Genomic DNA, 23,213 nt, shown 5'->3' on the forward strand with positions numbered 1-23,213 from the left:
TCGGGTTGAAGCAGGTAGCTTCTAATGTCAGCATGGAACCCAGCATCAACACAAAGGCATACTAGATAGCAGAGGTGGGGTTTATAATAAAACCACCTTGAAATTCTGAATGTAAGGGAGCATTCAATATTTAATGCAAAAACTAGCAAATATAATAAAAAAAATATTGTGTTCTTTAATCCTTTAATTTTTGGTTCAACTAGTATATAAACAGTTTTACATTCCACAAGGACAGTCTTATGATTTGCATGCATAGATCAAACATATATATTTTCATTCAAACAAAATGTTAACTTACTGTTTTTTTCAACATTTTGACAGCAAATGGCTTCTGGGTTCCTTTTTGTCTGCATCTGTATACAACAGATGTGGCTCCCCTAGAGAAAAGAAAGACAATGAGCTGATCATTGAGCCTCCTCAATAATGTTAATATAATCAGTGCAGTATGGATCGTTTGAACATTTATTAACCATGGAATTGGTACAGGGACACAAATTTTGAGGGGTGTCCCTGCCACTGTTATCAATCACAAATTGGGCTATTTGGTCTTCTTGATAAAACTGACATCTTGCTTCTTGGTCCATTCTTTTGTGTTCTGGGCAGTGCAGATGGGAGATGCTTAACCTAGAAATATCCAGCTGGGTTTTCCAGCAACCCATTGCTGGTTTGGTGAATGGGAGTTAGAGGCATGATGTGGCAGAGTGTTTAAAGTAAGTCATGAGGTGCACACATCTAGATAGGCGCCTGGATATATTGCTACTACATGGTGAGATGATAGTTTGGGTATGTGCCGATTTTTCAGTTCATTAAGAATGTTGATGTGACCGTTTGCGTATTTCGCCTTAGTTTCCTGGCTTGTATTGTGGTTGGAAATTGTGCCTTGGAGAGCTTTGCAGATGTTTAAGTCTTTTGTGGCTGTCAACAGTGCTCAAATAAAGGTTAATGAAGCTGTGGCACATATTGTGCCTTGAACTGGGTTGCTGTGGTGCTGCACCACTTTACGGAGAAGGATGTTGGTGTGATCTAGTACCTTGGGATGTTGCTCACTTTAAATTGATTGGGATATACTGTGTTCAGATTTTCAGGAGAGTAGTGATCAAACTAGTGGTATGGTGGAGTCAGAAAGCTGAAAGAACCCATGCTTTCATCATCTTTGACTTTGGGGAGACTTTGGGGAGACTTGTACTGGATAGTGAACTGAACTATATAATTGGATTACAGAACCCTTCCTTTTTGAGTAATGCATACATACTGTGTGCAACCATGCTCCAAACTTCATTAATAGTAATAAAGCAATCATTTACATTCCTATTGAGTCACTACAAAGCAGTTTTAGAAGATGTATGTGATTTCTACAAAACTAGTTTTTAGTCTAGAAGTATTATGCAAATATGACATTTTTAATAGGCATTTCTCTGCTTCCAATTTTCATGTACCTTTTAACTAAAATTCAGTGACAATAATAATTTACCAAACAAATTTAATTTAATTGTAGAGATCGAACACTGCATTGTTGCACATGGGTGCAATATCCGATTTGACATTTGAGCATAATAAAAAAGGACCTCTTGCTAATATAACAATAGCAAACTGCACATCATAATTTGATCAATGGAAAAGTTTTTAGAAGATAATAAGAGCAGGTTAAATAATTCAGTGGCCTTCTACATAATAGAGCTTTCCGCTATTTTTTCCATTAATAGGAAACAGCATTTCAGTTATTATACTATTACCCTGCTTATCACATAGAGTAAAATAGACATTCATGTCCTCAAATTAATAAATTATGTCCTCAAAGCGCCACAATCACTATTGTGATTTCCATTCTAGATTAAATATAACTAGTCTTTTGTCACCTAATTGGTTGATGCTAGAGGAGGCCCCTGGTGGCGACCAATAAAGTCGTTCTTATGGCCCTTTAACTCCTGAAAGTTCACTCTATTGGTCGTTCGTACGTACCTTTAACTCTTGGAGCGGGGAGACCAGTGGTCTCCACCAGCCAAGTTGTGGCACCAGGATTTTAAAAGTCTGTACGAGCGACCTCTATTGGTCACCAGCAGGGGGCTTGTCTGCCTCTGCCGGCAACCAATAGAGTTGCCTGTACGGACCTTTAAAATCCTGGCGCCGAAGCTGCTGCGTAATGCGTACCGTGTTAACCCCTGTATTAACGCCTTTTACAAAAAACAAAGAAGAAAACTAACACGAAGAATGTACGCAAATATTTGCCCAAACCGAACACAGGAACGGGAGAATATTCGGAGAATATGAAGATTTTTTTCCCCACCAAGACGAACATGGAGAGTTGGTCGGCGCCCCAAGTCTATTATTTTTGGATAAGTGGCTACTCTGCAGAAAAGGAATCCAGTCCACCAGATGTATGCTTTCTATAAGAAATAGACCTGTCATATCAATGACATAGAAGATGTAGACTTTCATCTTATCTTTAGTTAAGCAGTTATTTAGACAAAACAAATATCTAACAGAAATACGACTGCACAATCCTTTTCCCCACAAGAAGCTTGGCAGAAGAGCTACCCACTTTACATACACACTGGTTTAATTCACTGTTCCACTAAATCTCCAATGGAAGTTTTACCTTCCCTAGTCATAGTTTCTTGTTGAAGACTCATCACCACCACAATCTGGATATTTTTTAATGAGAAGTGCAAGATGCTCACATTTTTCCCTTTCTTGGAAAGCTATTACATAAGGTTTAATAATGTGTGTATTTTATAATGACTCCATGTAATAAAACACCAACATCAATATAACAACACAGATTCCTATGTTCAGATCCAGTGTTGCCAAGCAAAGTCTAATAATGATGGAACACCGGAATAGTGGCCAACATGGACAAAGGCTAATATTTTAACAAGCTTCCTGTTAACATCACCGTTTCTTGTTGAGTGCAGCAGTGATTACTGAAATGTTATTATACTCTGATATAACAATTTTAAGTGTATGGAAACCCTAAGTGGTAAATCCACCTATACCAAGTGCCAGTTTATATCAGCGTGAGCTCAGCTACAGCTTGTATGGAACAGTTTAAAACATCTGATTCTAATCACTATTCTCCCACACAGCAAATGCGTGTATAACCTTCCAATTAAGTTATAAAATGAGCATTAAAGGCTTGAAAACCATTACACACCAAACTGATTTGACTGTGTTGCAACTACAATATACTTTTCAAGGTAGGGCATCTTTCGGCAGTAATTGAGAGGCGTTTATTGATGCTCTTAATGCACGTACGATTCTAGCCAGCATGATTTCTTGCTATTGACGGGGCAATCACCCACACAGCCTGTGGGTAGCTTATGAAGTAGAACTGCTAATTGTGCTTTAGAAAAAAAAAATGAAATATCACAGGCAGCATGATTCTTCATTGTTGCTATGCATATTATGTCGATTTCTATTAATTCTTTTCAATATGTTCAAAAAAGGAGTTTTCTTAATGTGAAAAAGTAAAGCAATAGTATGAAGCTGAGTGTATTGAGCATGTACCAAAAAAGGTGCCATTTCTTGATTTAACAGAAGTAAATGGGTTATGTGACATAGAGAAAACAATCGTATAACAGAGGACTACAATTTGCATGTTAAAGCAGGTATTCCATACGTCAACATCAGGATATACAATGTGTGACATCAGATGCAGTAGTGTGATCAGTGGCGTCTCCAGCTTTCATATTTTGGGGGGGCACATGGGGGGCCAGGGACCAAAGTAGGGGGGCAAATAAAAAAATGGTACATATACACTATGTATGTATATATATATATATATATATATATATATATATATATATATATATATACACACACGTTAGACGTGCATTTTTAACTACATAATATGCACTTATCTCTTTGAAGTAAAGACCGTGATTGAAATATGATTTCAAAATAACAGCTAAACTGGCAGTTATTTCTCATTCTTTAATATTAGCCCCTGCTGACAATATATATAAATATTAGAACCTGCTGCCGATATATAGAAATATTACACCCTGCTTCTGATATATATTAATATTAACCCCTGCTGCGGATATATATTGATATTAGCCCCTGCTGCGGATATATACTTATATTATACCCTGCTGCCCATATACATAAAAATTATACCCTGCTGCCGATATATATTAATATTTGACCCTGCTACCAGTATATATTAATATTAGCCCCTACTGACAATATATATTATTAGTCCCTGCAGCCAATATATATAAAATTAGCCCCTGCAGCCAATATATATTAATATTCGCCCCTGCTGCCGATATATATATATAAATACTAGACCCTGCTGCCAATATGAATATAAATACTAGACCCTGCTGCCAATAAATATTAATATTAGCCCCTGCTGCCAATATATGTTAATATTAGCTCCTGCTGCCAATATATATTAGCCCCTGCTGTCGATATATATTAATATTAGCCCCTGCTGCTGATATATATTAATATTGGACCCTGCTGCCGATATATATAGTATTAGTCCCTGATTCCTATATATATTAATATTAGCCCCTGCAGCCAATATATATTAATATTAGACCCAGTTGCCAGTATATAAATAAATATTAGCCCCTGCTGCCAAAACATATATAAATATTTGCCCCTGCTGCAAATATATATATAAATATTAGACCCTGCTGCCAATATATTTTATAGTGAAAAAATTGGACCCTACCCAAGCATTTCCTTGGGCCCCGCTCAACGCTTCCTTGCATGCAATCACTCCTTCTGCTACCGTACTAAAAAAAGAAATATTTCCCACACTGACTGCAGATCAGGGGAAGACCGCGAGAGTCAGTCCTGCACCGTTACATTGAGAGGTCCTCGCCCCTGTAATCATCCCCAGAGTCCCTTTGTCCCCTCATTCACTAAACCATAGCGCTCTTTTACTTACACCCTGTAGTTCAGGTATAGATCAAATAAACAACACATGAAAACAGCACATGCAACTGAATGAGATTAAAAAAAACCTTGTATTTGCAGGTATACATAAATAATGTATGGAAACATAGCATTGCTGGTATAAACCAACAGAACACACAAACCCAGCATTGCAGGTATATATCAACTGGAAATCACATGTACACTCAGCACTGAAGGTTTAGATCAAATAATCAACACATGGAAACAGCACTCCAGGTATTGATCAACTGAATAAGACATGCAAATCCTATATTTGCAGATAAACATTAATAATGTATGGAAATATAGCCGATACAGATGAACAGAATGACACAAAACCCAGCTTTGCAGATATAAATCAATTGGAAATTACATATAAACTCTGCATTAAAGGTATAGATAAAACCCCCTAAATTACAGGCATAGATCACTGGTCACACACCCCAAATCCAGCCCTGGTGTCCACACTGCCCACATAGAACCTGACCAGCACCTAAGTTACACATTGTGTCAACTTTGTCCCCAAACAGCAGAACGTATGCCATTTTTGTCCCATAAAGACCTCTTCCTCCCAATCTATCCTATCTACCCCCTCTCCCTCCCAATCTATCCTATCTACCCCCCTCTCCCTCCCAATCTATCCTATCTACCCCCTCTCCCTCTCTATCTACCACATCTGCCTCCTTATCTACCACATCTGCCTCCTTATCTACCACATCTGCCTCCCAATCTATCCTATGTACTCCCTCTCCCTCCCAATCTATCCTATGTACCCCCCTCTCCCTCCCAATCTATCCTATCTACCCCCTCTCCCTCCCAATCAATCCTAACTATCCCCTCTCCCTCCCAATGTATCCCATCTACCCCCATCTCCCTCCCAATCTACCCTCTCTCCCTCCCAATCTATCCCATCTACCCCCCTCTCCCTCCCAATCTATCCTATCTACCCCCTCTCCCTCCCAATCTATCCTATCTACCCCCTCTCCCTCCCAATCTATCCCTATCTACCCCTTCTCACTTCCTATCTACCTCTTCTGACTCTCTAACCCCCTCCTAACTTTCTAACCCCCCCCTTTGAAGTTCACTTACCTTGGGTGAGATCGTGAGGTCTCTGTATCCCTGGTTCTGCCGGCTTCACTGCTGGGCGCCGGATATGACGACATATACCGGCGCTCGGCTTGAAATGCCGGCACTGCGAACAAGGCAGAGGCCTCGCGGTCGCGGAGAAGAGTGAGAGGCGCCGAACGGTTGCTGAGAACTTATTCCTCAGCAACCGCTCGGCGCCTCTCACTCTCTCCTCCGGGTCTATTAAAAAAAAATAAAAATAAAAAAAAGACGGCGTTTCAATTGGGGGGGCACACCGGGGGGCACAGCATGATGTAGGGGGGGCCATGGCCCCCTCTGGCCCCCCTGCCGACACCACTGAGTGTGATGTCATGCTCTATGTTACCTAGGAAAACCATGAACCACAGAATGCTCAGGCTTTACACTTTTTAATGTCCTCCCTAATGGTCTACTGTCCAATGTATTGCTGGTCAATTTACATGGATGATTGTGAGGAATCAATAGCAAGCTGTTGTTTTGTCATATCAACCAGCCCCATATATTGTATCTCATGGTTGAACTCTTGTACCCACACGCGTGCCTTATACATACCCAAATCACACTATTTGCCATACAAATCACTATAAAACATTTTTTTATCACATTATTTGTATTAAAATGCCAGACATAATGGAATCAAAACGTCTGCTACTGCAAAAAATTTTATATGAAAAAGTTCCATTTTATTCAGTGGAACAAAACAATGATCACATTATTCTTCACAATATTCTTGTAAGAAACTTTTGGCTATTAATACCACCACAACAATTCTAGCACTGCATCATCCAATCAATACCTCATCCCAGATACATTGTTAATGTTTTTTTTAAAAAATGCACACAGTTCATGGTGCAAAGTGGTCTGCCAGTATGTTTATGTAGGAAAAATGTATCAGTATCTGTAGACTTAGGTATTTTCTGATTTCTGCTATAAAAGAGTCGCTTGCACTGCCCTTTAACTGCCCTTGTGTGTCTTCGTCATCGTATACGTTTTGCCGCCGCCATGTTCGTATGTTCGGTATTCGTGCTGAACAACGAAAACGCACCCTTCGAGTTCGTTTTCATGTTCGTCCAAATACCAATGCACAAGTCTAGTTATTATATGTTGTTAGTGTGTTGTGAATGTATGCTGTTAGCCTGTGTGTGTTGCTCTATAATATTAGAGTACGTGTTAGTGCATCGTGTTAAAGAGCTTTGTGTGTATGTATATGGCGGTTGAGTGAGTGCATGTTACTTTATGCATGTGTATGTGAGCATATTGTGTTGGTGTGAGTGTGTGTAGATTTATGGCAGTAGAGTGTTAGTGTTTAGTGTTAGTATACAAGGTGATATAAGATGTTAGCATATATGTGTGTTGAGTGTATGGAGTTAGCATGTGTTAGTGTATTTTGATATCATGTGTGTATGTGAGTATTATAGTATGGTCTGCTAGCGTCTCAAGGGTTGACCTAGGCCTAGTGGTGCGAGGGAGAATTTTATTATGCGGAGTGGCAGGGCGCTGAAGAAATGCTGCACAGGCACCATCAGCCCTAGGCTTACCATTGGTAAACCACAATTCAGCCTTCTAAGCATCTAAAATTACTTGTACCACCACTATACACATTAGGGGTAGCAGAATCACATCTGTGTTGACCATCCTTAAACTAGGGGACTGTAAAAATACCATGGTGGGCTCACGATCACTTGGTACCTTTCATTGAGGGGTCTGCACAGGTTTTAGGCAGGTATGAAAGAATGCTGTAAAGTAAGAATGATTTCAAAAATAGACATGTTAACATGAGCAGAAGAAGAATCTAAATCTAATCAAAATTTGGCGTGACAACATTTTGCCTTCAAAACAGCATCAATTCTTCTAGGTATGCTTGCACACAGTTAAGGGATTTTGTAGGCATATATATTTAGGTGTATGACAATTATACCAAACATGATCATCAATTTAAGAAGGTTGAAACTCAATCAATAACTGAAGCTGGGTACAGAACAGCCAAGCTCGCTAACAAGGTGAACTTGCTGAAGACAGTTTAATGTCAAAAGTCCTTCACCATGACTGAGCACAGCAACAAGACACAAGAAATTTCAAGGAAAACAGGGGTTTCCATATGATTTGTACAAGCTCTTTTGAAGAAGCGCAAATACTTTACAGTATTTTTTCCCCCCATACTTGCCTGTAACGTTTGCACAGTACCGTATATATTGGAATACTAAAATCCAAGCCCCGCACTTCAAGCTAAATTACTCAATTTTGTATTTTATTGTTTTTAAAGTACCAGTGAACCAGATGGGAGGATTAACAGCTTAAAGTGTTAGATGCTTAACTCAACGCTTACTCATAAGCTTTTTTTTTTAATATCCCCTTGTTCTTTTAAAACCATCCATAGGGCTCGTTATTGTACATCTTATTATACAGGTTGCAGATTTCTCCTTTTTTATGTATTAGTTTAATTTCACACATTTTATTGTTTTTCAGCCTAGCATTAATTGGCTAAAAGGAGGATTTGTTCAGGTAGAAAGGGATATGTACAAAAAACAGACAAATAGTTTATTTTCTTGTTGAGTAGAAATAGGAAAAATGTATCAGTATCTGTAGACTTAGGTATTTTCTGATTTCTGCTATAATATGAAATATGTCAACATGGAAAGGTAAAACAGCTAATCTTAAACTTTTGTAAAAACACATATATCTTTTAGAGCAGTGCGAGGTTTAAAAGCATTAAACCTCAGTTTCTGTAGTAACCATTTCATTTTAACGGTGACAAGGCAGCTTCTGGCTCTTGTTACCCAAAGTTAATGCCGTCCTTCATCTAAGTAAAGTTTCTCCGGCAAAGGGCAGGTCTCATTAGATCTTTCCTCCCACACTAAAGACAAAATTACATTCTCATTTTATCATGATCCAACTATGCTACCAGAAATGTCAAATCAGAATTTGCAGTTTTACCGCTGAAAAAACACAATGGATTCTAAAAAAAAAAGTAAGGAGAGAAATTGAAAGAAAAAATGTCACTCCAATTAGTGCATTTTCTCTAGTCTTGAAGCTGGTTTGCATTTATTGAAACACGTATTGTCACAGCAGTCAAGCCTCCACCTGCGTTGGATAAGTGCCATAAATCTTTTTTCTTAGGGTTTGTACACTCATGACAGCTTTTCTCAAATCAGCCGTAAAATTTGGATTGCAAAGATCGTCATTGTTACCAATTCAATAAATCACCCAGAGGAGAATTCTATATAATCATCACCATCCAAATATGTCACAATATATTTATAAAATAAACCAAACATTTGACAAAATGAATTAAAATAATACCTTTTTTTCAAGGAAATCTGTATTGCATTTTAAGGCTAAAATATTCTTGATTATACTCTAAATTGTATTCTTGAGCAGCGCCTTCTTTATCTAACATATCGCCTTGTCTTACTCTGTTGATTCTAGTTTTGTTATGCCATTTGAATGTATGTACTGTAAAATGATATAAAATATAATAATATTTTGTCTATTTCCTCTACTGATCTACATCAAAGCTGCACATGATAAGTTTCTATAATTATAGAGTTGGACATGCCGGCAAATACAACCACCTGTACGCTGATAACACTCAAATCTACCTGTCATGTAACTAACTGCCTCGCCTCCTAAACCAAACTCCTTATCTTCCCTCCCTCCAATGCTAACATTCCCTCAACAGTTTCCCTCAATGTCAATGGTGCAATCATCTTCCCGTCCCCTCATGCTTGCTGCCTTCTTGTCACCCTTGACTCAGACCTCTCGTTCACTCCCATATCCAGTCTGTCTCAGAAAACTGCCTTCTCCATCTTAAAAACATAGCCTGCATCCCTTCCTAACACAAGATGCCACTAAGGCTCTTGTCCATGCCCTCGATATCTCCCGCCTTGACTATTGTTACCCTATCTCAGCTGGTCTTCCTCATACCCGTGTGGCCCCTCTACAATTCGCCATGAACACTTATCTTTCTTACTCATCGCTTTGCTAACACCTCTTCCCTCTGTCAGTCTGCCTGTGCACTTCAGGATTCGTTTTAACATCCTGACTCTTACTTTCAAAGCTCTTCATAGTGCTTGCCCTACTTACATCTTCTCACTCACTTAACTGGTCTCTCTGCACATCCAATGATCTCCGTTTTCCTCTCCTCTGATTTCTAGTTCTCATGCATTCTTGCAAGATTTCTCAAGAGCTGCCCCTATGTTCTGTAATGCCTTCCCCTGGCATATCTGCCTTTCCCCCTCCCTTCAGTCCTTAAAAAAATCCCTCAGGACCCACTTCTCTAAAGACCTCTACAAACTTCCACATTAACGTCCTTTCTCCCTTATTTCATATCCTAGTCCCTCTCCTGCATAACTCATATTAGTGTGGCACTTACCTCCTAACACACCCTAACTCTCTCTAGATTTTAAGCTTGTTTACGCAGGGCCCTCCTTACTTGTTGGTTCTGTCAAACTGTTATGTTATATATTAATTTGTATGTGCTGTTTATCCATTGTGCAGCATTGTGTAATATGATGCTGCGATATATAACAATACATAATAATTATACAACAGTAGTCAAGTGCATGGAGATGATGCACAAACAGAGTTTCCCCAGCACAAACACTGGTCACTACTATCAACTGGAATAACTGTGTTAGGACCATCTGCTGGATGGGGAGGCTTTTGACTTCTGTTCATGTTTTTTCCATAACTCCAAGTAAGTCAGGTTTAAGCTACACTATATTGACAAAAGTGTTGGGAGCCTGACCATTACACCAACAGGGACTTTGATGACATTGCATTCTTTTGCAGCTATAACAGTTTCCACTTATCTGGGAAAGCATTCCACAATATTCTGGAATGTTTCTGTGGGAGTTTTAGCCCATTTATCCAGTAGAGCATTTGGGAGGTCAGGCACTGATGTTGGACGAGAAGGATTGGCTTGCAATCTCCGTTCCAGTTCATCCTAAACGTGCTTTTCTAATGGAAAGCCTCCTTAGAAGAGTGAGCGCTGCAAAGGTGCAAAGTGGAGACCAACTACATATTAATGTCTATGTATTTAGAATGCCATACCATAAAAGTCCCTTTTGGTGTAATGGTCACGTGTCCCAATACCTTTGTCCATATAGTGTAGACTGACCTACTCTGACCTCTCCCTATCCCTCTATCCAGCAAAAAGGTATAGACAATACACTAGATCTGCACTCTATTTCCTGATTCCAATCGGGGACTTAACCCTTAAACTTCTTGCTGACATATTTAAAATGAATGATACATCTTCTAGTGCTGCAGCAGGCAGATTAACTATAAGCCATACACAAGGTTTATTATCAAAGTCGATCTCATTTTAGCCAAACAAAAGCACCAACTCATCAAACTGTCCAGCTTTTCTTAAAGAAAATATATCTGATCATGAAGAACAGCATCACTTACAAGGCAAGGGCATCCTTTCCTAATGTAATCTCTTACAATATGAAAGCACATATTATACCATAAAGTGTTAAAACACATCTGTTACTGCCAAGTATACAAAACTATGTATACAAATAAATAATATACATACAAAATGATGAAGCATCATCAAACTGTAATTAACAGGAGTATTAGCAGGCATAGAAGATAGATTTACAAATTAACCAAACTTAACTAAAAAAAGTTGTGTACAGTCTTAAAGCGATACATTTATTAGTGAGATACAGAAAAAGTAGAGGATATAAACAGAACTAAAGTGTATACATGGAGGAGAAGAGGTATATTAAATAAGGCATGAGAAGTACTGTATATACACAGAAAAATACAAGAATAAGACACGAGGAGGCAAAAAAGGATATGGACTGTGAAAGAGAGCAAACAGGACACTAAGCGAAAAATTAGGTAGATTGACCCAGAAAAGGCATAACCAGTAACCACTTTATGAATATGACAGAAGAAGTGATCAAGTCTCACTTTGTACAAAATTACTGATTTTTTTTAAACAAAGCTCAAAGTGCAATCTATCACATTTTATATTTAGAATTTCAGTGTTAGAGAATGACACTTACCAAACACATCTGTCATGTTCAAGATAATGATCCAGCTGCTTCATTATGAATGTGCATCTCTGTGTTTTCATCTCATTTCCACTACATCATTGCTTTTCTATATGGTTTATGGTTTCTGTAAAGGAAAATGCTAGCCACTACATCTCCTCTATTGTGAAGAAGGTTTTGGTTATAAGTAAGTGTTAATTATTTTTTAAATGGATTATATGTTATGATTGCAATATTCTGTCATGTTCCCCAGGTTTGCTATGTGCACCCCATCAGTCAAGTTAGATGTGCTTATGTGACCAGCATGCACATACAATGTTCAAGCAAGCGCATACCCAGTTGAGCTAGGACCAATGTAATGATGCAGACACATATCCAATGTACACGACGTGCATACGTTTGGCGACAAACTTCCAGAATAAAAACCTCTAGCTGCGACTATGGTGTGCAGTCGATCCCTTTGGGTTGACTTAGCATTTCTTGGATTTCTGGTGTTACCCAACTTTGGTTTGTTCTTCAGGACTTTTCTTGCTCATATGACCCTGACTTTTGGCCTGTTTAGTGGACACTGCTTTTGGATTACCCCTATGTACCCCTATGTACTTTTGTTTATTCAGATTTATACCTGGATATTACCTTAGTGCCAACACTATCACACATTAGCTACAATATTGTTTAAAAAATCTAGTTGATTCTCTAAATGGAGCATTATGGATGAGTTTAGATATAAAATTTTTCACCACATGAACTAAGAACTACTACTGGTTGAGCCCTAATGATTTCCTTCATTATCACTGAGCTTAGTTAATGCTGTCATTAATTAATGTTTTGTCATTAAGACTCATTAGTGATGCTGATACAGATGGGCTTATCTTTTACATTTCACATGTTGCTGACCAGGGATAATAATTCTGTCTATTAATCTATATATATTCTTAATTACTGTAATATGAATTTGTCAATAAGGGACTTAAATTAAAAACATTTTTTTTCTTAGAAGGGGCCCCATGGACACCAGACTTCTGTCTTTTAAGCTCTGAGGCAGAAGGTGGATAGTTGTAGGGATGGAAGCTCTTGTCTCATCACTGAAGACAGCAAGAGGGTGGTGAAGTGAGCAGGGGGTTATATATATATATATATATATATACACACATACATATACACTCACATTTTAGTAAATACTTTATTATATATTTTCATGTGACAACACTGAAGAAATGACACTTTGCTACAATGTAAAGTAGTGAGTGTACAGCCTGTATAACAGTGTAAATTTCCTGTTCCCTTAAAAATAACTCAACACACAGCCATTAATGTCTAAACCTGGGCAACAAATGTGAGTACACCCCTAAGTGGAAATGTCTAAGTTGGGCCCAATTAGTAATTTTCCCTCCCCGGTCTCAGGTGTGAATAGGGAGCAGGTGTGTTAAATTTGGTGTTATTACTCTCACACTCTCTCATACTGGTCACTGGAAGTTCAACATGACACTTCATGGCAAAGAACTCTCTGAGGATCTGAAAAAAAGAATTGTTGTTCTACATAAAGATGGCCTAGGCTATAAGAAGATTGCCAAGACCCTGCAACTGAGCTGTAGCACGGTGGACAAAACCAGACGGTGGTTTCACAGGACAGGTTCCACTCAGAACAGGCCTCGCCATGGTTTCCCAAAGAAGTTGAGTGCGCGTGCTCAGCATCATATCCAGAGGTTGTCTTTGGGAAAGAGACGTGTGAGTGCTGCCAGTATTGCTGCAGAGGTTGAAGGGGTGGGGGGTCAGCCTATCAGTGCTCAGAACATATGCCGCACACTGCATCAAATTGGTCTGCATGGCTGTCATCCCAGAAGGAAGCCTCTTCTAAACATGATGCCCAAGAAAGCCCGCAGTTTGCTGAAAACAAGCAGACTAAGGACATGGATTACTGGACGCAAGGTCTCTAACATCCACCAGCTCCGTGATGTCGTCATGGAGGAGTGGAAGAGGACTCCAGTGGCAACCTGTGAAGCTCTGGTGAACTCCATGCCCAAGAAGGTTAAGGCAGTGCTGGAAAATAATGATGGCCACACAAAATACTGACACTTTGGGCCCAATTTGGACATTTCCACTTAGGGCTGTACTCACTTTTGTTGCCACGGTTTAGACATTAATGGCTGTGTGTTGAGTTATTTTTAAGGGAACAGCAAATTTACACTGTTATACAGGCTGTACACTCTTTACAAAAATGTGTTGGGTGTACTCACTTTTGTATATAGTGTATGTATATATATATATATATATATATATATATATATATAGTTAACAAGTGATGCTGCGGAATTCTGTTTTTGCAGAAGATGTCTATAAAAGGAAAAGCTCTTTTTTTAACTATGACATCTAGATGCCAAAACTTGGATAAAGCAGTCAAGTTTTTTGGTACCAACTGTTTGAAAACGAGTTGCCAATTGAAACAAATTCAGTCAGGTCAAATTGCTTTTAACCAGTATCTCTTGTTAAACCCTTGATATCCAAATGTTATACTAATTTGACACTTTTTGCAAGGTGTATAATCATTAACAAACATACTAAAATATCCCTATTATTTTTAAAGTCAATCTTACCTTTTATATGCTTTCTACAAAGAGTATAGTGTAAACTAACCACTCATACTTATTTAACAGTTCACAACTGTTAATTAAGACTTGAAAATGGGCTTATTAATATGCAAAACAGCTGCTTGCACATGAATTTCCATCTCACATGAAAAAAAATATTAACACTCAAATACATATATTAAAACTTGATAATGAAAAAATTAAGTTATTCAAATATTCACATTGTGTTATTTTTTTTTTTTTTAAACGCGTGCACATCAGAGGAATACATAGTGAGATGTTCTGATTATGACTGTATAACAGTGAGATGTTGGAAAATATAATACAATGATAAAGTGAATTGCTCCTGATGGATGGTACATCACAGTAATGATTTAAAATACAATCAATCTATAGCCACCTGGCTGTTGAATTGTTTATTTTGTGAGACTAGAAGTATAAAAAAAAAGAATAACTAACCTATGTATCCAACCCAAGATTAATAACTGTATAGAGATGGAGTGGGGATTAGATAATGCTCATGAAGAGATGCCTATTCTTGAAGTAGGTCTCAACAAGTTAGCACACAAACTGCCAAAAAACACACCAGTTATAATAAATGTATTCTTGGCACTTATTAGGGAATCCTGAGCATCTGCAATAAATTGAACTGGAATTGGTAGCTGCAAATAAAAAGTATCATATGATTAGGCCCAGACCGTTCACATGGAGCTTCTCACGTACCTTTATTTATGCGTCGTCCTTTGCTGTGCATGTGCTGGCGTGACATCACCTGGTACCTCAGTTATTGGTCACTGGTCTTAAATTGCCATAACTGACTTTAATCCCCAGTCCATCAATGAATATGATAGCCACCACAGAAACATGGTGGGATGACACTCATGATTGATAAACAGGACAATAAAAGAAATGGTAAGGTGTGCCTATATGTAAAAAAAGCCTTATTACCCTATTTAACAAATCATATTTTTGAAGGTAGTATGAAACTGTTAAATCCTTGTGGGTAGGAGTTGTCAGAAGTGGTAGAATCGGTTTTTGTCCTCCGTTATTTTCTTGATGAAAAACGCCAGGAAAAACGCCAAGAAAACTGCCACTGCATTTACCTGCATTTTGGCGTTTTTTCTGGAGTTTTTTCTGGCGTTTTAGCCTTCCTGTGGAAATTGCTTTTTTTGACCTTAGGCAGTTTTTTTAGCAAAAAAAAACCAAGTGGAAACCTAGCCTAATTGTTGAGCTTGAAGAAGTATAGTTACCAATGGAAACAGAAAAGTCGCCACACCTAGACAAAGTTATACATATGGGGGATGTTTATTATTATGAAATTGATTGGTAAAATGAAATGTAATTCAAATGAGGGGAAAAGGTTTTTGGGCACAGTGAAACATAATTTCTAACCTCAGTTTGTGGAAGAGTCTACAAGACTATATTTCCATGCAATATCAAAGCAAGGAAACATTTGGGAAACGGTGATGATTAACAACGACGGTTCACTTATTTATAGCGAGCCAGGAGATTCCACTCGCCAACAGAGTGGCAGTGAAAATGAACAACAACATTGAAATTAACAACATACAATTGGACAATAAGATTTACACATGTAACACCTTCTTGGCAGGATGAGTTGCATTTACCAGCCATCTCTATGATCGCTGCTTTGCTACTCATAAGGGAATTCTGAGCCTCTGCAATAAATTGAGAGATCTGGGTCGCTGGCCGTGCCTCCACCTGGTCTGCAATGCAGTTTATGTTCTCTAACTAAGATCTTGTAATACAACACAATAACAACAATCAGACTAAGGGTGCAAAAAGGGCATAGTACCAGCATATATTAACTGATCAAGCAATAATAATGTAATAAGAGCAGATCTGTAAATAATAAAATATACCCTCTCTGGCATCTCAATCGCAGGAGATTTTCTTCCAGCAGCTTTTACCCTTCCCTCAAAAACCTAGAATTTGATGGTGCATGTATTGGGATTTGCATGGTAGCACTACTACTTTAATTACAAATTACAAGTACCTATGAGTCCTTGGGTACATGCCCATATACAGTAGTGTGAAAAGTACAGCTCCTTTGAATTCTATAGTTTTATATATCAGGACATAATAACAATCATCTGTTGCTAAGCAGGTCTGAAAATTAAGTAAATACAAGTAAACAACAACACGACATATTACACTGTGTCGTGATTTATTAAACAAAAATAAAGCCAAAATGCAGAAGCCATGTGTGAAAAACTAAACTTGACAACATATATGTATAAACATGTGACTGATAAAAAGAGTAAAAAGAGGCAGTTGTCCCTGAATTCACTTTTTTTTTGCTGAACATTTCCTGGCTTCTGCAAGATACCACAAGACAAACTTAAAAACACAGCTTGTCACACAATGAGGCAGCTCTTCAACCTCTACAAGCTAAATTCTTTCACTTTTTTTGGCAATGCTGGGAATGTTTATTGCTATGAAATTTGTGTTTTTGTATGTCATTTTAGTATATCTCAACATGACATGTTTAGCATCACCCATTGTGTTTTGGTATGCTTTTTACCAGGGCCAGACTGGCTTACCAGGAAACCAGGAGATTTTCAGGTGGGCTGACCGGTCCGAGGTGCAGTCTGAGCAGCACTGGGACTGATGCGATGTCTATGCAGCCCGATGGTGGCCTAACGTGTGCCTGCAGTTTACAGCTGTAGTGCCTGCACACTTTTTGTTGCTTGGCCAACCCCTGGACCAGATAAATCAGCAGGAGAGGTAAGGAGTGTTTGGGAGTGAATGAATATATATATGTGTTTGGGGGCAAAAATGACACAGGTAGGCTGTAAAGGGGGAAGATGTGGCACAGACAGGCTGTTGTTTAGGGGGAAGATGTGGCACAGACAGGCTGTTGTTTAGGGGGAAGAAGTGACACAGGCATGCTGCTTAGGGGGAAGAGTTGGCACAGGCAGTCTGTTTAGGAGGTCAGATATAGCAGAGACATGTTTGGGGGAACAGATGGCATAAACAAGCTAGGGCAAAGGTGACAGATGACACTGTGGGACATGTTGCGCACAGGGGCCCTGTGGTTTCTGGTTACACTTCTGGTGTGGTGAGTGGGCACATGAGTTCGACCACGCAATAAAATATATGCGTGGTCCCAGTCCGGCCCTCCGTTTTAGAGGGGATATCCGGTCAGTTACTATGAAGACTTTACACGGTACTGCGGTTGAACTGAATCTGTAACTCAGTCGGTTTTTTTGGAAATATTAATGTTTTCACTGTGTGAAAAATCAGATTGGCAGAAACATGCGCAAATGCCATTTGCAGTGTTTGCTTCTTAAATTATATTTTATTCTCGGTTGTTTGGGTTTTTTTTGGAAAAAAACATATTTATTGATTATTTTCTTTTGCAGCAAAATAATACAAAGGTATCAGCAGCCGATATAAGATTAATAGCATTCATTTAAAAACAGTAGGAATACATCTTTTGCATTTCAAGCAAAGCATATGTCGTTAACATTTAACATCAAAATGCCACGGGCAATGTCCAGTCTGACAACACAGCTTGTTCTTCAATTTATTCATTATAGGCACTACTTGCTTCAACATGAGGCTAGTGAGGCATTTTGTCTTTTCAGACAAAAGAATCAATATTTTTGGTTGGTGGATGAATGTATGCGAATATATTGCAGTAGTAACATGCACTTCAATTATAGTTCAAAATAAAAAATCCTGGGAAGGACCAAGACTGTCTTTAACCCTCTGATTGCTGGGGGTCTGGGCACATAAAAATGGTTATCTTCTTTATGGTATGGGTTTTAGTAACTTGGCAACTTGATCAACAGGTTACACTTTAAAGGTAGCAATTCAAACATCTTTCTGTTATTTCTCTATAAATAACAAATTATCAAATTGTTAAATATTTTTTTTGAAAAGTCCCAATCCCCTTGGTAAATGTACCCAATATATGTGGTTGAATGCACATGCAGATTGCCCATAAAGCCCATGTAGGTGACATATGTAAGCATATCACAGTGCACACACACCAGCTGAGGGTTATATTGCATGACTATTTAAAAAGAAACACAATTTAGGCATAAAATACATTTTGGAAAAAAATTAAATTTGAATAGCAACTCATTTCTTTATCTAGATTTACCCACCAGTTTCTTTTATTGTTATTTTAACCTACAGCTAAAAAAGGGAGTTTTAGCAGATTTTTCTCTTTATATTTCTCTAATCCTCTGGGATTCAATCTGGTGTATGAAAGTGCCTCCCACTATCTTTATTAATTATAGGGTCTGGTGGCATTTCTTTTTTTCATAAAATATATTTTTCCTGTTTATTACAACAAGATTTTTGTCATGACTAAAAAGGAAGGGTTAGAGTTTCCAATATATATATATGCCCTATATTAATAAACATTAACAAACATGTGCATGCTGGAGGGATTGCTAAAGGCAAAGTTAGTTTGCCAGAAGCATTAAATTTAGCCCTGTTTTCATCTCTCGGCCCCCTAGCTTTCTAAAACCTACTTCCTTTTTTTATTTTGCTTCTCTGCTATTTTAAAACAAACCTATTTTGTCTGTGCCCCATTTAAATATGTTTTGCTAACAAGCCTGGAAGCTAACAGTGTTACCACTTTCATTTACTTAATGGTTATGGTGTAGAAGATAGACCTGACACTTGTACACCCAACAGCCATAACATTATGACCACTGACAGGTGAAGTGAATAAGACTGATAATCTTGTTATCATGGTATATGTCAGTGGCAGGGCCGGACTGGGACTGAAAAGCAGCCCTGGAAAAATTTGGAGACCAGCCCCATATAGTTTATCTCACGGTGAAGCTCTTATACCCACACGCAACCCTTATACATACCCGCGTCACACTATTCGCCATTCTTTTTATCTCATTATTTGTCACTCTGCATCCAGAAATGCCTTATACCCCTATATGCCACTCTGGCATATAGGGGGTTAAAAGGCATATCATGGGACAGAGTGGCATATAGGGGGGTATAAGGCATTTCAGGAGGCAGAGTGGAATAAAGGGGGTTAAAAGGCATATCATGGGGCACTCTGCCTCCAGAAAAGCCTTATACCCCCCTATATGCCACTCTGCCTCCCTGATATGCCTCAACCCTCCTATATGCCACTCTGTCCCATGATATGCCTTCTAACCCCCTATATGCCACTCTGCCATATAGGAGGTTAAAAGGCATATCATGGGACATTTTTGTTTACTTTATATGGCAAGCTGATCCAACTTGCCATATTAAATAAAAAATAATATATGCCACTCTGTCCCATGATATGCCTTCTAACCCCCTATATGCCACTCTGCCATATAGGGGGTTAAAAGGCATATCATGGGACAGAGTGGCATATAGGGGGTATAAGGCATTTCTGGAGGCAGAGTGGCATGAAGGGGGTTAAAAGGCATATCATGGGGCACTCTGCCTCCAGAAAAGCCTTATGCCCCCTATATGCCACTCTGCCTCCCCGATATGCTTTATACCCTCCTATATGCTCCTCTGCCCCATGATATACCTTTTAACCCCCTTTATGCCACTCTGCATCCAGAAATGCCTTATACCCCTATATGCCACTCTGGCATATAGGGGGTTAAAAGGCATATCATGGGACAGAGTGGCATATAGGGGGGTATAAGGCATTTCTGGAGGCAGAGTGGCATATAGGGGGACACACTTACATACACACACATGCCGATTTTTTTTTTGTTTTTAACAAATACAAAAAACATTATACAGTACAAAAAATACATTATTTTACTCACCTTCTACTTGTCTTGACTTCCTGGTAGCTGCACACTGTTCTCCTCTATGCTGACAGGATGCCACTGACCTGACATCCGGTGCTGCAGGAGTCTGAGTGCGAGGGGGGCGGAGCTTCCACCTCACGCTGCTCCCATCACTATGCAGCCATCAGACTGCTGGGAATGTAATCTAAACGGCCGATGCGTGCTGATGCCGCCGGCCGGAGCTACTTTAACACTTTTTTTTTATTTATATGGTAAGCTGGATCGGCTTGCCATATAAAGTAAAAAAAAAGTATTGAAGCAGAGGCGGCCGGCGGCATCAGCACGCATCGGCCGTTTAGATTACATTCCCAGCAATCTGATGGCTGCATAGTGATGGGAGCAGCGTGAGGGGTGAAAGGTCAGTGCGAGGGGGCGGAGCTTTCACCCCTCACACTGCTCCCATCACTAGACGGCCATCGCACACGGCTGCTGGGTGCTGATGCCGGCCGGCCGCGTCAGCACCCAGCGGCCGCTTTGATTAGATTTCGGGCAGCCCGGGGGGCAATTGCCCCCCTGCCCAGCCCGCCCCTGGCACCGAGGGAGGCGTTCAATGCCATTTGCAGCCGCTCAGCGGCTGTCTTCATGGTTAGTCTGCCGGCCGCCCAGCCCACGGACCTTCCGGCCCACCAGGAAATTTCCCGGTATCCCGGTGGGCCAGTCCGGCCCTGGTCAGTGGGTGGGATTTATTAGGCAGCAATTGAACATTTTCTCCTCAAAGTTGATGTGTTAGAAGCATGAAAAAGGATCTGAGTGACTTTGACAAGTGCCAAATTGAGATGGCTCTTGTGGAGTGCTTCCTCTCTGCAATGGTTAGGACAGGGTCATGGATGGCCAAGGCTCATTAAAACATGTGGAGGGACGAAGGCTGTGGTCATATCCAACAGACAAGCTACTGTAGCTCAAATTGCATCCCAGGTTGTTGCATATGGGACTGCGTGCCTCTGTTAACTGCCAAAAGCGGCAATGGGCATGTGAGCATAAAAACTGGGCCACAGAGCAATAGAAGAAGGTGTCCTGGTCTGATGAATCATATTTTCTTTTACATCACATGGATGGCTTGGTGCGTGTGTGTCGCTTACCTGGAGAACACATGGCACCAGGATGCATCCATGGAGGCCCCAACTCGCAACTTACAGGACTTAAGGGATCTGCTGCTAACGTCTTGGTGCCTGATACCAGAGCACACCTTCAGAGGTCTAGTGGAGTCCATGCCTCGACAGGTCAGGACTGATTTGGCAGCAAAAGGAGGACCTACACAATATAAGGGAGGTGGTCATAATGTTATGGCTGATAGGTATATATACCAAAGTCTTTACTACTGTCTCTAGCTTCTATACTCCTTACATTTGTTTGGGAGTGGGAGGGAAAATGGACAGGTTGGACAGAGTGCTGTGTGCCTAAATACCGCTCCCCCCAGACCATGAGATTTTGAGTTATGAATCAGAGAAGCGGCCTTTCACCCAGTGTCTTCGGGCGAAACCCAGATAGTACCCAGTTATGACATTGAACATAGAGAACCAAAAACCAAACAGTACTTCATTTCTAAACATTCAATTCGTTCAGTCAACTGCAGAGTCATCAAATTGTTTGCTTTTACATCATAACTTTTATAAAAACAAAGCCTCTACATTGAACACCAGTAAATGTCCAATGCAGCCCGTTTATTGTAGTAGCACATTTGCACTGGAAACTATTTGAACTGTTAAGGTTTTTTGGCTGTAAAGTTTTCCTCTGTGGTATTATACAAAGTTTGCAACATTCATTCAGCTTAAAGACAGCGTGGGTTTTCCAACTGCCAAGCTGTCATCCAAAAGATCCAATTTAAACCCAGGAGATAATTAACTGTAATTATCAAGCAAGTACAAGATGGGTAGCATACAAACTGTATTAATATTTTTATGAAGATACATCATCTGGTGATTATGATACAAACTCAAATTAGCATTAGGAGTTGTTCAAGGTAACTGATACATAGCAATACTAGAAAACATGTTACAGTTTTCACTTGATGTGGCTTTTCAATAAATACATTTATTTATAAAAAGGGATGAAACTGACGTATGGTTGGAAAACAGACTGAGACTCAGTTTGTTCCTTACTTGTAGAAATGGAACAGTAATAAACATAGCAATGGTGTGTTATTGGTAAATTATTTTTTAGAGTAGAAAGGTCTGTGGCTTCCAGACTTTCCTCCATTTGAGCTTGTACAAACCTTGAATTTTAAATATATTACTTTGACTTGACTAAAAGTTAACAAAGGTGCATCAACCATTAGATGGACATGCTTTTGCTCCAGTAAAAATAAGGTCTCCAGGGCTGACCCTACCATATATTATACTAGACAGCTGCTAGGAGTGGCTCTGTGCAGGTCGTTCCTACATTACCAATGAGTGATTTTTGGGGTAGTTAGACTCATTTCTTTTTAGCAGTTATGTGCTGTTTATGTGTTCTTTGTTCCTGTCTAAGTAAAGTCAAATTGTATATGGTATTAATTAACTGAATAAATCTATACCTCATTCCAAATTTGACATGTGATATTAGGATATTAATATTTAAACAGTTGGCTCTCTTTAAACTAGTTTATCTATATTTGTAATTGATGATTATGATGGCCACAATTGGAGCAATATTAAACTCCCTGACTGAACTTGTGGTTTATATGGAACCTAGAGGTTAAACAAACAACCCATAGCTACAGTGCATCTAGTGGCATTCAGAAACAGCTCATGTTGTGGAGGACAACCAACAGAAAACTCTCAGCGTTATGTGAGTGACCCAAGTGAATGCAAGTGTATGTGGTTAACATT

The 23,213-nt window shown here is 39.3% G+C and overlaps 1 protein-coding gene across 1 annotated transcript in view; it reads right to left on the reverse strand.

The window, feature by feature from the left end:
• LOC149302983 (calcium/calmodulin-dependent protein kinase type IV-like) overlaps positions 1-23,213 on the reverse strand; it is an 86,909-nt gene that overhangs the window by 39,723 nt on the left and 23,973 nt on the right. The window contains exon 2 of the mRNA XM_089481874.1: positions 299-377. Coding sequence (XP_089338000.1) covers positions 299-377 — 79 coding nt within the window. The remainder of the gene's footprint in view (positions 1-298; positions 378-23,213) is intronic.

The sequence above is a fragment of the Sceloporus occidentalis genome, unplaced genomic scaffold, assembly GCF_023333645.1.
Source record: "Sceloporus occidentalis isolate IW3139 unplaced genomic scaffold, rSceOcc1.0.p SCAF_16, whole genome shotgun sequence".
NCBI classification, from domain to species: domain Eukaryota; kingdom Metazoa; phylum Chordata; class Lepidosauria; order Squamata; family Phrynosomatidae; genus Sceloporus; species Sceloporus occidentalis.